Source organism: Linepithema humile, chromosome 8, assembly GCF_040581485.1.
Source record: "Linepithema humile isolate Giens D197 chromosome 8, Lhum_UNIL_v1.0, whole genome shotgun sequence".
In the NCBI taxonomy this organism is placed as follows: domain Eukaryota; kingdom Metazoa; phylum Arthropoda; class Insecta; order Hymenoptera; family Formicidae; genus Linepithema; species Linepithema humile.
The window spans coordinates 11,232,111-11,244,866 of record NC_090135.1 but is presented as its reverse complement, the minus strand read 5'-3'; the positions used below and the strand labels follow the sequence as shown (position 1 = coordinate 11,244,866).

General features: G+C 37.6%; 1 protein-coding gene across 6 annotated transcripts in view; it reads right to left on the bottom strand.

The window, feature by feature from the left end:
- Positions 1–433: 433 nt before the first annotated feature.
- SK (small conductance calcium-activated potassium channel) overlaps positions 434–12,756 on the bottom strand; it is a 156,285-nt gene continuing 143,962 nt past the window's right edge. For all 6 annotated transcript variants that reach the window (XM_012369729.2, XM_067360474.1, XM_067360473.1 and 3 more), the window contains one exon: positions 434–12,366. In XM_012369729.2, the coding sequence (XP_012225152.1) occupies positions 11,761–12,366 (606 nt within the window). In that variant the 3' untranslated portion in view covers positions 434–11,760. The remainder of the gene's footprint in view (positions 12,367–12,756) is intronic.

The window sequence follows — 12,756 nt, the reverse complement described above, 5'->3', positions numbered from 1 at the left end:
CAATATATTCGACTTTGTCTTTTTTCGACTTTACCTTTTTTTTTTTTTGTTCTACTTGTGTATTTCATAATTTTTTTTTCCACTTTTGATTTAATATTTTCATCTTTATTTTCTACCGTGTCAGATATTTTACTTTATACTTGATTGAGATTAATAAGTTAATTTAATTAAATAAATATTTGATCGTAGAATACATGCAATCGTTTTATAATTTATTGTCCAAGGAACACACACAAAGTTTATAAAATAAAACTAATTACTAAGTCATTTAAAATTTATAAACAAATTAGCGGGCAACAGAATGTATATATATTTCGATTTTCTAGAAGATAAATTTATAAAAATTTTCTTGATTTCACAAGCAATCATTATAATGAACTAATTATAAATGCTTGGAGGATTAATTATAAGGAATGAGAAGATCCAAAACACATCCTTCCGACTTGCAAATTTATTTGTTCTCGGCATGAAAACGCGTTGGTTCATAAACATCGTAATACATTACATACGCGCGTTCCGTCTCTCGTTTAATAGTGATCGATCAGCTTCGTGATTACGCTAGTTTTTTTTTTTTAAAGAGTATCGACCGGGGCCCTATTTTTAACGCAAGATCGCAATTTAATCGGTCGCTTAGTGCCATGGCGTTCGTATATTTTTTTCTCCATTTAAAAATATGTGCTACGTTTCTGTCGCCACTATTATAATTAATACACGTGACGTATATACACACTTCGCAATAATCGCAATATCCCGCAACTATGGCAAACTTGTCGCAACGCTCTCCACCGCTGATATTGGAGTCTAATAATGGAAGATACTTATCATTCCCCGTCGAAACGTTTCTCTCGCATACAAATTTATTGGGGTTATGCATCCCTTCTTCTTTTCCCTTCCATTTTATTATCCCCTAAGTTGATCCTATCCTCAGAATTGATTAGATATTGACTACTTTCAAGATTCGTTGCGTGGGATTTGTTCCTTTAGATTAAAGCGACGCGGACGATAGCAACTTTCCTCCTTCGTCTTAAACGTGATTATAATAACGCGTCTCACTGTTGACGCCAATAATAATTAATAGTGAGTCGACTTCACCCTTGAAATACTTTAAAAATTTTTATAACACAGATTGTCATTACAAATGTGCCACATGCATGTATAATTTACATTTAATTTACGCGCGAGAGAGACTTATATGCGAAAATGCACATAATTAGTTTTATATGTTAATAATCGAGCTTTGAAAAAGATCGCGCAATTGATAAAAGATAAAATAGTGATATTCAATCTATCAAAGTAAAGAAATGCAAATACAATAGTCAATGCAAAGTATTGAATTGATCGAACGCAGTTAGTATTTTTTTTTAATTTGCGTGATTATACAATATATATATTTTGATATAAACAAGAATTGTTTTCTGTTTAGTATTCAAAGAGTTAAGTCTCGCGAAAAGATTGGCACAAGCTCGCATGGCTAGTGATGAAAAATAAACTTTTCGCCAGGATTTCAGTAATATTCAGGATCCTGACGCAGGACGAGCGCTATCATCCGCGTGAATTTTTGTTAAAAATGAGAACCTCGATATCATTACATTGTTCAAGTTTAAGAATCACAGAAATGCCCTACTCTTTCTCCAAAATCGATATTGTTTCATCTCTCATCACAAAGTGGCATAGTTATAATTATATATTGATTTATTACATATTAATTATATATAATTAAATTATAAAGATTTAAATATTGGAAAGATTAAAAAAATTCCAAAGTTTTAAAATTAAGGATTCAAAGCTCACAAGTTCTTAAATTACACACTAAATATTCTATTCAAAACTCAAAATCAGAAGAATGCATAATTTTAATAGTTCAACAAAGAATTGAGCTCTAAATATTTATTTAAATTAACTGCAATTCGAGATTCTAAATTATAAGATACTACGATTTTGACAATAACAGATTTCGTGAATATCTTGTAAAAGAAACTGTCTTTTAAGAATCCAAAAAATTCTTGAGTTTCTTGCAGAGTTAAATTTGTAAGATTTTAAATTTTTCAAATCAAAAAACCTTATCTCTGTGATACTTGCAATCATATATATTTTTGTTTAAAAAATTCTCAATAAAGATAAAATATGCTAAATTTACAGAGAAATTTTTTTCTACGAATTTTTGAATCAATTTAAAATCGTTTTCTCTTTAACAAAATAGGTTTTAAATCACAAGCGATTGAAAATGTTTGGGATTTTCGGAAATTAAACTTTATAAGTGCGAACACAAGTACTCAAATTTCATCTCGCTTTGATCGAACTTTATTTTGAGATAAATTAAAAATTTCAAGATTACTCACAAGCATATTTAACGTAGAAAAATTTCATAAGAAAAAAATTGGTCCAAGAACTCGTAGACGAAACAGAACATATCCTGCATACGTGATACAAATGTAATTATATAATTATAACTATGAGAACAATCGTCGAACCGCATAAAGCTTACACAATTCTTGAACAACGATATAAAGTATTAACACGACACCCTTTGTGTTACTTCTTCGCGAACGCGGGCATTTAGCCTCAATGTCGAAGGGATGACACAGAAGATGCAGCGTAGAAGGAGTCTCGGAAGGATCCCCCACGTCCCTATAGGCAATCACTTTGCACATCGCCTGGGTTTCGAAGTATCGATTACAGTGCGAATTACAAACTTGATAAAGGATCCGATCGGAATCTGAGAATCGTTTTATTGCGATACATCATTTGCGTATAAGCGAACCGTGAGCAGGAATAACTCTATGTGATCGGGAAATGAATGTGCCCCGAATACATTTTAGGAAATATGTTTATGAAAATTATAACAACCGTGAAAACAATCGAGGCGGTAATCGAAAAAAGGAGCGTTTAGACAAAAAATATACCGTAGAAAGGATCGATCTCAGTTATAACCATATCAATTACAGAATTGTAATCGTCCATTTTAAAGCTTCCTACAAAAATAAAATAACAAATTTATCTATATAGACTTTTCTCTTCAGCCATTATTATTTCTTATTACCGTTTGTTAAAAATAATTAAATAAAAAAACGTTTAAAATCGTTTAGTAACAATTATAGGGGCAGCAACTTGATTTTCTCCAAGGAATTGTGAGGATTGCAATAATGATAATTTTTTTTTATCCTTTGCCTTTTTTCGTCGCTCATAATTTTTCTTGCTGGCACGCAAAAATGTACTAAGCAAAGTGCTTGGGACAAAAAATAAAGGGACATTTAAAAAATCAAATCTTTTAAAAAAAAAAAGTCCTTTTCACTTTTGCTCGTAAAATGCAAGCTCGCTCGTTTAGATGAGGAAGAAGATTTTTAACGACGCATTTTTAAGATTACATGAAAAGGGAAACCAGACGATGTATTTCCTCTAAAATCGGTAGACAGTATCTTTTATTCGCATTTTTTCCAACGTCATTATAATAAATCTCAGATATATATATCAAACTTAGTGAAACGCTCGAAGTTGTTTTTAGATCATTATTTTACTTCTACGTATATATTCTTTTAAAATTTCGATTCACTAAAGTTTCAAAAATTGAAGATTCGTGAAATATTTCTCTGGAGATTCAAGTTTCCTAAGTCCGAAATTCTACGGATGAAACATTTCCGAAATCCGAAATAATTGTAGCTTGTAGGATCTGTAATTTCAAGGATATTGGGTTTCAAAGATCCGCAGGGTTTCTCGACAGGCGTATAGTCCGCGTACGTTCATCAGGTATCGATCAGCGGGAGGTGGGAGATCGGCTTGTGAGTCGTTAATAGGAACGCGTTAACCGATCAACGTGCCGCGAAGATTCATGTTCGCCGCGATTGGCGTGCGCGTGATTTAACATAGTCGATTCATTTAGCGGAATCTAAAAAAATATCGTTAAGTCTCGTCGTAAGAAAAGTTCGTTCTCGGTGCTTCGTATAGTATCAAAACCACTTTAGCCCTACGAGTTTTCTACCGCGATGATGCACTCGCATGCCTTTAACGGTGCGCCTTCATTCTTTCTAATGAATGTGTGTTTCAGTTTACTTAATACGTATCTTTTATACTTTACTTGATCTGTATATATTTATGTATATATATATATATATTTATATTTATATATGTATACGCAATTATGTATACTAATTTGTGCCTTGCCCTATGTCCGCCGTTGTAAACGAGACTAATTAGTAGTAACAACTTACACGATATCATAATAGCTGAGTTAGAATATATGTATATGGGTTTTGGGTATATGCATGTTATATATATATAGACCTATTGCCCTAAACCTGTAGGGAGGAAACTTTCTCTATTCGTTAATAGTAGTCCGTTTTGTTCCAAGATCGTGAATACTATTACGCAATAGTACAGCGCCGTGCGCTTGATGAAAATAAGAAATTATCCGTACGGCTGTATATCGTAAAAACAATACTAAGATCGTAGTAGAATATAACGCATTCAGCGATATTGAATATTTAATGGCAGAGATTATAATGCGGACGAACTGTAACATGCCTATGTGACGGGAATATTGAACTTTAATGGAGAGAATTACAGAGAATCACGTAATACATTCTGCACGCGTTCGAAAATGTGTGTTCACATTCGTGTAATATTTGATGAGGATGACGACGGTTCCGAGGTCTCAAGATTTCTCTCAGGCCTTACGATTCCGAAATGTCACGCTTCGATAAGCCGATAATTTCGAAGGGCGCGGAGCTTTCGAGATCTTCAGAACTCGAAACTGCAGAGAGCTAAAGACTTTGCTGAAATTAAGTGTTAAAAAAAGTTTCGAAATTAAATGAAAAATTATACTCGAGTTCTCGAAAATCCAAAATTCCATGGAGATTTCAAGGATGCAAAGTGCAAACAGGTTTGAACAGTTTCAAAAATATAAATATATTTAACAAGCCATTTCCAGAATTCTAGATTTCCATACTTAAAAATCGGCGATATCATCAGGCGATAAATTAAGCGAATAAAATGAACGACGAATGAAGTTTTCGGGATAAAGTGAAGCGATGAAGATGACGATTTGATATTAACAGCACGAGTATAACAACAGTGTTGAACAATGTATGTTACGCTGCGTCTTATGTGAGTTTTTCCAATGCTCTCAAATTAGAGAGAGAGATAGAGATAGAAATAGAGAGATAGAGAGATAGAGAGAGAGAGAGAGAGAGAGAGAGAGAGAGAGAGAGAGAGAGAGAGAGAGGAAAAAGGGCTCGTTAAAAATAACGTCTCCTTAACACATGGTCGCTAGGTCACCCTATAGATTAATAGGTAATACGTTACTTTAATAGTTGTTGGTCATTTTACGTAAGTTAGACGGCGACAGCCCGCTATATATAATATTGGTATAAGATCTCTGTAAAGTGTCTGAGAGTTAAAACCGTTTAAACGCTACCGTTATTCATCGTCGTGACGACAATACGTAATAATCATAACAATAACAATCATAAACGAATATAGATAGTAATAACCGTAATGCTCATATAAATTCGCCCAAGGCTGCGCTTAACTTTTTTTTCTGCTTTTCGTCTCATTTATTTTTACTGTTAGAGTTAACTTGCGTGTAAAGAGTTTAAATTCGATCACCGCCCGCGATCTTCGACACTTTCGGTTTTATTTCGCCCCGATCTCTTCTTCCGCGAAATATCGCGCGCGCGTTCCGTTTGGCCCTTAAACCTTTAATACAGTTCACGTTCGCGTTCGAGAATCATCGATCGTTCTCGATTCCGATTAATAAATTGTTAAATCACAACGCGTGGAAAGAAAGGAGGAACCGTTTCGTGTCTTACGCTTTGTGCACACTTAAAATTTGGAAACTTTGTGTCTTAAGAATCTTCAAGAAGTTGATAGTTTGTAGATTCTGAGATTAAATATTTTTAGATTTATATTTTTGAAAGAAAAATATCAGAATTTTTTAAGTATTTGAGAACCTCGTGTTTGAAGAAAGTATAGTTTTACAAGTGATTTTTCTTTCTCTGAAAATTTTACAGCCACATAATTTCGAAAATTGGAAGTTTCATAAATCTGAAGTTTCAATGATCCAAGTTTCTCAAAGAGTTCAAAGAATCGATGGGTTCTAAGAGTTAAAAACTGTGGAGGTCCACTTTTAGTTACTTTACTAATGTAAAATTTAAAATTTTATAGGTTCTTACTTTCGAGATTCAAGAAAAATTTAATACGACGAATATTCATTCAGATTTTCAATGTTCAGAAGAAATTAATAGAATCGAAGATATCATATCAGGTATTCCATCAATTTGCATCAAATTTCAAGAGCGTGCTTCGTCGAATCTTGCAGTTAACTTTATCTTTTCTAAAATTAGAAAATAAAATTACTCTGTATAAGATTTGAAAGAATTAATTAAGACAAAATTATAATATCAAGAATCTTACGATAAATATCACATAAAAAAATAAAGCGCAAATGAGCCAATGTTGGTTGTCCGTACATATATTTTGAAATTTAAGCTTGTAATCAGAAACGTTTCTGCCTAGATAAGGCCTTCATCAGTGTATAAATTATTAATATAAAAGTGTCTTACGCATCATTAAAACTATATGCACATAAAAAAAAACATAAAAACACTTTAATTAACAATTTAATTAATTAAGAAGCTTCCGAATTGCAAATAGATAAAAAATATCAACGATCGCAACTCTATACAGACATGTAGTTGTTATTTCAACCACAGCATACGATAGTAATCACTACACTTTATTGAATTCTAAATATAATCAATTTCAAATTTAATTACTTCGTAATTATATCTGGAAGGAAAATTCGAAATTTATTACGCGTACACTGAAGTTTGATGCAGGCTTTGCGTAATAACCCAATATATATCTAATGTATATGCGCGCGTTGTACTTTGTGTATGTGTGTGTGTGTGTGTGTTTGAGTATATATGTGTTGTCTATTGTGTGAGAAGAAATCAATCTATCGTCAATATCATATTGTGTGCACTCTAAGTGCGGTTCGCGACACTTCTTTCCGTTGCAATGTTTTTTTCTCTCTTCTTCACTGCCTTCATCACGATATCATGTAACTTCGCTATGTCGAAGAGTTCGGTAATCATCTACGTATCCACGTCATTACGTACTAACAATATTATAAAGTCGGTGTCTATATCACCTAAAAGAATCCAATATATTGAGACTGTTTTTTACTTTAACGTTTTTATACTTGGCGTGGTCTTCCTGGCACCATAATGCACTTTTAAGAAATCTATATAAAAATATCGTGGAGTTGTCATGTCCAGTGCGTTTGAGTCGCGTGCGAAAGAGGAATGCTTCTTAAACAGGGGAGAGGGGTGAAAGATAGAGGATAGAAAACAAGAAAAGAAATGAAGAAAAAGGGAAACGGTGAGAAATAGGTTAGGCGGATAAATTGAAGGAAAACAGAGGAAGAAAGCAGAATTGAAGATTATTCAACTGAGAATTTTATTCAGATAAAAAGTTGAATAAATAAAAGTTATTTCCACGTGCGCAAGATAATCCTTTTATTTGAACTTCGAATAGAAGTTTATTTTGTCATAGTAAATGATTTTCTTTTTTTATTTCACGATAATCTATCAATCAAACGAGAGAGCTTTTGAATCTTTACTTTTCATTTGTATCTTCAAATAAATTATTCGATGTCTTTGAATAATAATCTTATGACAAAAAAGTGTTATGTAGACGAAAGACATAATTAAATAGAAACATAGTAAAAGTAAAATGAATAAAAGTTTAGCACAGTCTTTTTCAGGAAGAAAGAAGAATTTCTATGTGAATTCTTTCATTATGTTAACGCGTAATTGCCTTTATTAAAAAGGATTACTATCGAATAATCTATGTGAGGATACAGAATACAATGCCTCTTCGTAATAATGCAAAAATCTTTATGTCAGCGCAAATATTTTTCATTCTCAAACGAAGAAATTACTTTTATTTTTTAGTAAATTTCATTATTAAAAGATAGCAAAATATTCTTAATTAAGAAATACTTTTTTTAGTTCTTATTCATCTTTTTTTTTATCTAGATGAAAAATATATTCAATTGTAAGAAAAAAAAGAGGGAAAAAATAAAGAAAGGAAAAAAGAGAAAAAGGGAAAGAGAGAGAGAGAAAGATCGAGAAAGGTAAGAATGAGAACGTTGTGAAAATTGTGTCTGTTTTGGTCCCGTTTCGCATTGCGATTAGCCGCGAAACCATGCTTTCGAAATGAAACGATGACGGACAAGACAAACCAGGTCCCAGCTTTATCCGCGTTATAGTGAGCTTTTTCTTGTGAACCCGAGCATGAAGACGGCTCGAGCGATCTTTCCCTTCTGCGAAATCAATTAAGAATAATCGATAAATATCATCTAAATTTTTCAATTGAAATTAAAACACTAAAGTAAATGTATAGTATTAAATAAGGCAAAGACAAAGTGAAAATCAGATTTTAATAAGATCAAGTTCTTTTTCATAAAAGAGAAAAATAAAGATAAACAATTTTTTAATTTTCCTTTGAAGATCCAATTTTGAAATTAATTCCAGTTTACGTAGAATGAGCCTCAATTTGCCAATTCAACGAGTGCTCATTTTCCTTTTAGTTTAATTCTTTTTTCACAGAGAATAATTCTAAATTAACTGAAGGCGAACACGTTGTGTAATGTCGAAGGGATGAGAACCGCTCGAGCTCGCCTTGCGAAGCCTCGATAGAAGTCTCGGTAATCGCGTGCGGTTATGGTTGCGCTAACAAGCACCATCGTGCCGATGCGTCGAGATCTGAACATCTTCGGGACAAATATTCGCGTCGGAAAAAAATTAATACAGACGCGCGCTGCGTTGTGGCTGCGAATTACAGCGAGTGTGCATTGCGCCCCGAAAAGAATCGAGTTACACCGTGTGGCAAATGCAAATTTCCTCAGATGCAAAGTCGATTGTAAACATAAATTCGTGTTCGATTCTTTTCGGAACGCTCCTGCACTCTTCGGCGCGCCAACCAGGTTTCTCCGTTCGCCAAACACTCGGAGGTTTCGAATTATACCAATCGCTTCCGATCAAAGAGAAAGTTAAAAGAAAAAGAAACGACTATAGTCTCGCTAAACGAAATCCGTATTCACTTCCGTATATACAGAACGTAATTAAGACATTTAAATGGCGATCGATAATCAGGTGAACGATGGTGAACAGAAAAACTTGGTGAGCGCCTCCGAACGGGAAGTCGTTAGCAAATAATTAGTTTCCCATTGTCTGGTCGATCCATTTAATTAAGCTCCCTCCCCCTCTTCCCGTGCGCGCGCCGCGCCACATCCTCGCGCGCGGTCACGCCTTCCGATGTGAAAAAAAAAAATCTTCACTCCACTTCCCTCCCCCACTTTCCCACTCCACCCGCTTTTCCTCAGCGGAAACGTAGCAGCTTTTTGTACCCATGCGCCATGTACAAGTATACACTAACAATATAGTATCCTATGTAACCTATACCTACGGACGTTAAAGCGAATAAGATCACTTTGCATTCTCTCTCTATTCGTTTCCTGGACACCCCCGGTCGGGTCCGCGCCGGCCCTTAAAGCGCGTCTTCAGGCGCCGTCTCAACAGGAACAATTCTTCCCCTCAGCGTTCAAACGCGTGTAAGTACACAAGTGACTAGCGTACGTCAACCCCCGAGTAGTTCGCCGGTGTGTAGGCCGGAAGGGATATATATTATCAGCGGAGAAATGATAGAGAGAAGAGGAATGTACGTGCGAGACGCGAGTTAATTCGGATCGAATATATTGGCATTTGCATTTTCGACATTGAATAACTTTGACCCCACCTCTTACATCTTTCCCGTTATCTTTTGTCCGCGCGGGCTGACTGACGCCGCGACAGTCGCGTAACTTTTGTTTCAAAGTGAATCAGGCGTGAGTTTGACAAGGGTACATTCCCCGGCTCGATTGGAAATCGTGAAGCTGCGCACGTGGCACTTTAGCTGCTCGTTAAAACGGATACACGAAGCGTCCTTTACAGAGCGTTATCTCGAGTTGAGAAGGTCGGCAATCGGCCGCGTCTGTGGATCGAAATTGTGAGAGGTGCGCGCACAATAGCCCTTTAAAGCGCCTTTGCGCTATTCAGGGGAGGGGAGGGCGGGGGAGGGGGAGAAAGGGACGGTTTAGCGTAATTACGCGCGGGCTTTAAGAGCCAGCGTTGTTTCGCCTCCCGGCTAGTCCTCGTCCGCACACGCGCTTCCTGTACACACACTTTATGCCCGTCCGCGCTTTTCACGAGGTATACAGAGATACAAGGTGGAGTTTCTGTGTGTGTGTGTATGTATGTGTGTGTATCTGTATGTGTGTGTATCTGTGTGTCGAATGTACATTTAATTATTAAGAAAACAGTTATTCAGGCACGCAAGTTGGGCAGGGGAGCAGCGCGCAGCTAGTGGAAGAAGCCGCGCGTACCTTGAGAGTTTCTCTCCTTCTCGTTCTCGTCTGAGGATCGATCGATCGATCCGATTGCTCGTGCTTAATTGTGCAGATTTTTCTTTTTTTTCTTTTTTTCTTTTTTTCTTTTTTACGGTAGATTAATCAGAATTCTAATTCTGCTGTACGCTTGTGAAAAAACTTCGACGTCTTAATAGCATACGTTTTTCTCAAAAACTGGCGATCGAAGAGTTGAGAACTGGAAGCGATCGAGCAGTCGGCAGAAGTAGATGATGGAAACGAATGGAAACGAGCGGTCGTGACTTCTTTTTTTTTTTTTTTTTGCGAAAAACGAGATTAGCTATCTGTGGAATTTCGCACGGAGAAAGGAACGTCGTCTGACCTACGGCAACTATGTTGGAAACATGCATACGGTGGCGTCCGGACAGGCAGTTCGATTTCTCGATTTTACATTTCGCTTGCCAGTTGAGTAAACTGGATTTTGCTGAAAGCTTTCGCTAGCTTTATAAGGAGAGACTCGAAAGTACGCGCGGGACGCAAGAAGACCCATCTTCGGACGAGTTTCGCGCGATAAACAGACGGCCGTGTCTGATCAATCTTGTCGCCGCAGAACTCTCATTCAGAGCGTTGTCCTCCCTCGCGTTCATCCGACGATTAATATTTCGACTTCAACCATTTTGCTCTGGATTTGATTGCCAATCGCCAGAAAGCTGCGTGCAGCGGCGGTGAGAAAATTTGTATACGCCAAACGAAATAATTTACAAATTTGACGTGCGCTTGGCGTCTGTAACGCCTTACATTTCTAGCTTTTGCTTTCAATTCATCAAAAACAACTAACGAGTTCTAAATTCTTTTATACACATAATTATATGTGAATATCCAGACGATGTGTTTGCGACCTAGAAATGCCTCATCGGAAGTAGCATCAATGACGCCGTGTGTATTTAGCGTAATTAGTGACTTTTCGAAACGACAAATTTCAAATCAAAAGCAATCCTGCAGTTGAAATCGCATTTTTTTTTTTTTTAATAGGAATTCTCCATGCAAATTACTGCATTGTGACAATTAGATAAAAATCGTTCTCCAATACTGCAGAAAATCTTGCAACATTATCTGCAAGATCTGTATGAGCCATTACTGCCGAATGACGCAAGGGAGCAAACCGCCGCGGACGGGAGTTCTCGCACTTGTTTGTGCGAGGGACAAACTTTCGGCCGACCAGAGAGGACCGTATAGTGCAGTTATTATCTCGGCAGTACTATATCGACTAATAAATATGTCTGTCGGCGATCACGCGGAAACCGGCGCCTCGGGATGGTGCCTTAATACGAGTGCTGCGGCTGCAAAGACGAGACTCAGCTGTGCGCCGACGTGTCCGAGCCTTGGCTGTTGCCCAGCCCGCCCATGCCGGCTTGCGAGGTGAGCCTGGTGGCCGATTGCGAGGTTGTCGCGGTCACCGACGCGGAGTGACTGAGGCCGTGATGCCTGCCGGTCTCCGGCACCAGGTGCGGCGTACGGCTGGAGACGGGCGGTAGAACCGGACTGACCGGCCACGGGTGCAAGGACATGGTGCTGGGCGCGCTGGGCACGCTGCGCGAATGCGGCAGAAGGGGCGAGTTGGAGAGGCTGGCGAGCGGATGATGTGCGGTGGACGCGCCGCCGCCGGAAACGCCCAGGCTCGTGCCTGACGCGATCGCACCACCGCCGCCGCCGCCGCCGCCGGAAGCCACCACTAGAGCCGCGGTGTCCGGATGGAGGAAGTTACGACGCTGGTCCGCCCGCTCCGACTGCTGCGCCAGGCAGCGGACTATCTCCTCGGGCAGCAGATCTAGCTGACCCTGCAGCGAGGTCATCTTCTCCCCCAGGCCGGCCACGCGCTCCTCCAGACTAGCTAGACGCTCCTCCACCGCGTCCTGCCGCGTGTTCATGTCCGAGACGATTTCGTAGACGGTGTTCTGCGTCTGTAAAGTAGATCGAACAATACGTTAGCGCGGTGTTAACGATAATATGAACTTGGATCTAAGAAATCTAAGAAAAGTGTACATCTCGAAAAAAGATTTCTTTTCTTTTAAGTCAAATCTTGCGAATTTTTGACCGCACTATTGTCTTATCATCATAAATCTCGCGATGATGTAAAAAAGAATATCGTTGGAAAGATATAGTTAATTTTTTACAATAAAAAACTTAATTGCAATGATAAAAATGTCATCGATCTTACAGAATTGAATTCTTTGCGATAAAGAAAATAATAAAAGAAAATATTAATTTGCAAAATAACTATTGTCCAGACGGCAAAAACAGCTTTCAATTGTAACCCCGTTCAATTTTCGATTTCGAACCCCGTCCGCCGC